At 60.5% G+C, this 5,077-nt stretch overlaps 2 protein-coding genes across 3 annotated transcripts in view; one reads left to right on the top strand and one right to left on the bottom strand.

Annotated features, from left to right (window-relative positions):
- The window catches only part of LOC113203635 (mitochondrial uncoupling protein 2-like), a gene marked incomplete in the record, with an annotated part of 15,633 nt that overhangs the window by 2,612 nt on the left and 7,944 nt on the right, over positions 1–5,077 (bottom strand). Inside the window, 1 exon segment of the mRNA XM_052267578.1 lies at positions 4,990–5,074.
- LOC113203626 (cytochrome P450 4C1) overlaps positions 231–5,077 on the top strand; it is a 23,126-nt gene continuing 18,279 nt past the window's right edge. Inside the window, exon 1 of one of the 2 annotated variants that reach the window (XM_052267523.1) lies at positions 231–376. In XM_052267523.1, coding sequence (XP_052123483.1) covers positions 323–376 — 54 coding nt within the window. In that variant the 5' untranslated portion in view covers positions 231–322. Of the gene's footprint in view, positions 382–5,077 lie in introns of both variants that reach the window. The other variant, XM_052267532.1, reaches the window with a different exon arrangement.

Genomic DNA, 5,077 nt, shown 5'->3' with positions numbered 1-5,077 from the left:
CCCCAACTCCCCCACCACCCTCCAGCCCGATCAGCTGGTGTCCACGTGATCACACAGGGCCAGGGGGTGAGCGGGGCTGTGCGGTGCGGGGAGAGTGGCGCGTTCGGAGAGTGCGAAACACGGGCTCGGCTCTGTCTCCCTCCCTCCCAATCAGCTTATCGTGAGAGGGAGAAAGTCAGAGCCCCACAGCCCCACACTCTTTGCACCGCTTTGCACTCGCAGACGACCGGGTCGCGTTCGAAAACGGCACGCGGTGGCCGCCCTCGCACCCTCGGGACGCACACACCGACGGCGGAGACAGACAGAGACGGCGCGCGTCCCCATGCGACAGGCAGCAAGTGCGCTCAGTACGAAGGGGGAAGACCCTTCCCTTACAGTAAGGTAGGGGTTATTTCTACAGTGGGGCTGGGCAGGTGTGCTGGGGGTCGGATGTAGTATATGGTCGGACAAATCAAATTACACACTGGCATGTAAATTCAAAGAATATGTCAGAGTAGGGAGTAGGGGCGATTACCGCGGTCAAAGGAAAACTGTGGAAGAACTGGGTATGTGTGCGTATTTCTGAATTGTATCGAGCCTGAAACACAACTGCGTAGAAAATTGCGGGTCATCCTTTTTCTTTTTTAAAACACATTTTTTTTTATGTTATTAAAAAACCACTTTGACGAGGATGATGCATCACAAATAGCGCAGGAGGGGCGGTACGTCGCCTCGCGACCCTGCCCCATTGCCCGTGCAAGCAACGTGTACACTGTGCGCAAGGCTGCTGCACCGGCAAACTTTCCCGGCTGAAACGCTAAACTTTCCGCTGTAAACCTCTGGAACATCCCTCCGCTTCGCGCCGTCCAGTCGAGTCGCGTCCCTTTCCAACAACAACACAGCCACCGCACCGGGGATGGTGAGAGGTGCCCCCCTCCCCTTCTCCCACTCTCCACGCGCGTGGCCACCGAACGCCGCGCGCCGGCCGGGCTGGGGGGTTTCCAGTTCAGGGCCGCAGGCTTCGCTGTATTATCGCAAAAATCAGATTATTGTTCAAAATTTATTTTAACACAGTCCGTCACACCCCTTTCGCACCGCGAAAAACCCCTTCACACCTGCAGACAGCACCAAGTCCTACGCGGTCCTGCGCTAACAAGATCCTATGGTCTTTCCCCCACGCCGCCACCCCCCCCCCCAGTCACTGGCGAAAGGAGCAGAGCAGAGAAGGGAGAAGCCAGTCGCCGAAGCCTTTGCGCTTTGCGCTCTCATTGATTGGAGTCGATGCCCAGTACATACTGCCACTCGTTGAGGCGGTACAGTCTGGCGGAAGACCGGGGCTCAAAGCGTGACTTCACTGATAGCATGCTCATCCTTCCAACAGTCTTATCATCCGTGTACATTTTTTAAAAAGATTTTTTGCCTGGGGCGCCGCGCCGCGCGCTGCTGGTGGCCGAGTGATATTGTAGCGGCTGATCCCCTCGATAATCCGGACACATGATCTAGTCCAGATGATGCCGAGCAGCGGGCGAGCATGTGCGTCCTTTCTCCTGATTCTACTTCGCGGAGTGGATGAGGAGGAAAATGAGGGGGGGGGGGGCGTAGACGTTAGTTTTGACTAGTAATGTCAGGAAGAACCAAGAACTGGCCACACGATATTATAGAGCTTTCAAACAGTGTACACGATGACAAAAACGTCGCGAATCACGGCGCTATTGTTTGGCGAGTGCACCGGCATGGCGTGCCATGGATGGAGGGGCGGTCCGGGTTAGCCCGGGGGGAGGGGGTGCTGGGGGCCAGTGGGCTACCTCTCCCCTCTCCCCCGCTCGCCCGGGCCACCCCTAAGCTAGCGGTGGTGGGCTAGACACAGACACGCAGTACTACCACGCGCTGCGGCCGTGCGCTCGGCGCGCGCCTCCCGTGCTCCGTGCTGCGTGGGCCGTGGGCTGCGTGCCCGCCCCGCCCCGCCCCGCCCCGCCCCGCCGCCGCCGCCGGCCGCCGCCGTGGTCGTGCGCGTCGTGGACACACGGCACATACGCAAGGCAGATCTGCACGCGCGGTGACCTGGCGAGGGAAGGGTCAGAGTCGGAGAAGAGGGTCGTCTCCCCCCACCCGTCTTTTTCCTGGTTGCTGCAGTTCTGCAGTTTTTCACCTGCCCTTAGCTAGCCTTGAGGCCGCGCGGTATAAGGCCTCGCGGGCTGCGGTTCGGGTTGAGCTAGGTCGTGCACCCGGGTGGCCCACAGCCACCCGGGTGCGGCCGCCGGCCGGCAGCGGGGGGTGGCCTCGGACGGGGTCAGGGCGCGCGCGAAGCACCCCCAGCAAGGTCGCACGGCGCCCCTGCACAGAGCCCTGTATCGGGCGAGCCTAGTAGGCTCGTTACTACGCCGCTCCACCTCGCGCGAAGGCTCGGCTCGGCTCGGCTCGCCAGGTGAAGCGGGCATCTGGCCGGCCGGCGAGGCTCGTTTAGGAAAGACGAAGACAGACGCATCAGGCACTGGTCAGTGCGAGAGAGACGGAAGCGGCCGGTAGACCGTCGCTACTCCCGGCTCGAGAGACTTTGGAGACATCTACCTACCCTACCTCACACCACTTTTCTCAAACGAGCCTCTTGCCGACCGGAGGCTCGCCCGATACAGGGCTCTGCCCCTGCGGGCCCTGCGGACGCCACCCACCCCCATGGGAACCCATTAGCCGGCCGCCCCAGCCGGCGGGCTGCGAGACGACATTATGTCATAAACACACCTACCGGGTCTGGGCTCGCAGCCTTATCACCCCCGGGGGCGGGGCGGGGGGCGGAGGGCTGACTCAATGTCGCCAAAACAAAAAGCCCACGCTGCGAGAAGTGCCGCCCGCCGCCCGGCCCGGCACTTCCCCGGCCCGCCGGCCGGCCGCCCCACAACACCGGAAAAGTTTCTGGGGCGCCCGGGGAAGGTGCGGCGCGGACCCGCCCAGCGCTCCGCGCCCTCAGCTCAGCTCCCGGCAGATGGCCACCGCCCTTATCGGTAATTATCGTCGCCGAGTGGAAATTGGTCCCCGTTTCGGTCCCTCGCCGCGTCCACGTGTGGCGCTTATCGCCTCGAGGTCCATCTTCTTCTTCTGCAGACTCGTCGTCGTGTTTTACTTATTTGAACGAGTCACACCACCGGGGCCAGGAGGCGCTCTCCTTGGTCCGAGGCCGCGCGAACTGCCGCTGTCGAGGCCCCCTCCCCCCCCTCCTCGCCCTTCCTGTCGGCGCTATCGTTTAGCGACTGCATGCAGACCCCTTTGGTCACGTGACGCCCGGCCCTATCCTTTGGGGACGTCCATAAAATAGGATGCGCCGGTCGAAGAAAAAGCCCAAATTCAGTGTGGGATTTTAATTTCCACCAGTTTCTGGTATCCTCTTCACCAAGTTAATTATTATCTTGAAACTGTTAACCACCTGTTCTCCGAGTACTCCCTTAGCGGTTTGCGCCCGTCCCCCAGGACTCCTACGGCCGGCTCCCCGCCAGCGCGGCCGCCACCCGAATACATTATGGCCAGTGTATCGCCGCTTTCTCACTCGCTCGGGCGGGACAGCACTGCATCGCGCGTGCCAAGTGGCTATCGCACACGCACACGGCCGGCGGGGCGGGTGACCGCCGCATTAAGAGCAATAGTATTCCGTCGATTGCAGAAACGGAAATGCAAACGCGTCCACGACGGCAGACGGCAGGGAGTGACGAAACAAAACCGCGAACCACCCGAATACAACCCGATGGGTACTGCACGGCGTGGGTATTTATCGCAGAGGGATTCTGGCGAGCGCCGTGGCGGTAGGCAGCCTATTCGACGCGCAGCGGGTTGTTGAGAAAGCAGGTCCAAGGGTCAAGGTTCGAGTGGGGCAGGGGCGTGTCAAAAAGAAAGACTTAAAAATGGACAAACTTGTAACTTGTATCATTTTGGATAAGGAGTGAGTACATAATGGGATTTACATTTTGCACAAAAAATGGCATCTTGATATATGGTATTTTTGGGGAAAGTTACGTTCTATGCAGCGCATCAAATTTGCCAAGATTTTTGGAGATTTCTATAATTTCTGTTATATTACCAAAATATTTGGATTTTCCAAATTTTTAGTAATTTTTGCGCCTGTAGTATGAGGCGCCGCTTATTCTCACGTTAGAGTGAGCGTTCATCTCACGTGAGCGTTCATCTCACGTGAGCGTTCATCTCACGTGAGCGTTCACGCGTGCCTACCCGCCCCGGGGCCGGGGAAGGGCGCGCAGCGCGCGAAGACGTTGGCTGGGTGGTTGAGTCGCCGCCGTGGTCGCCGCACTCGTGGGGCGGTTTACTCTCAGTCTCAGTATCTCAGTCCAGTCTGGCGGTGGTGGGCCGGCACGCGACTCACACGTTCACGCGCCGCCACGCTCTGCCACGCTCCGCCACGCCCCGCCACGCCCCGCCACGCTCCGCCACGCCATGTTTCGCCACGCTCCGCCACGCCATGTCTCGCCACGTCGCGCCACCAGACATACAGCCCTTGCTGCGTTTGGCTCGGAACCCTGCGCGATAAATTTATTACGGTGAGCGGCAAACGACGGCGATGGCGGCGCTCCATGGGATAAGGTCCGATCGGGGACACGGGCCGGCCGTCCCCGGGGACGAGGCCGGGCACCCGGGACCGGTGGCGCAGCCGGCACCTCCTTCCCGGCCACAAGGGTGACATGAGGTAAGTAAGTACTTGTACTCCCGCCCACTCTGCCCCCTTGAACCCGCTGTAACCTACACTGCCTCACTGCGACTTCCTAAAGGTGTTGTCGCGACCGTCGTTGTTTTCGCCCAAAATGAGGACGGGCCGATATCTCGCGGACTGAACAACGTCGGGCCGCCGGGGGTTTGCACCTCTCGCACCGGGTCAGGGTGGCGACGCGGGCGGACAGTTGACGTTGGTTCTACTCGACGTCAACGTCCCGGGGATTTTGAGCGGAGACAAAGCCGTCCTGCGCCTATCCCTCACTGTACCTCACTAACTCGCTCCTCTGTACTACTCACCTTCCCGGTAGTGGTGCTGGAACACGGCGAAGTAGTAGTACGTTGCTCGGACAGCTGCGCTCATGCTATCTCTCTCGCACTCCCCCTG

This window comes from Frankliniella occidentalis, unplaced genomic scaffold (genome assembly GCF_000697945.3).
Source record: "Frankliniella occidentalis isolate FOCC.00 unplaced genomic scaffold, Focc_3.1 Scaffold4, whole genome shotgun sequence".
Classification (NCBI taxonomy): domain Eukaryota; kingdom Metazoa; phylum Arthropoda; class Insecta; order Thysanoptera; family Thripidae; genus Frankliniella; species Frankliniella occidentalis.
Note: the sequence above shows the minus strand (reverse complement) of the source record. Positions and strands in the feature narration are given on the sequence as shown.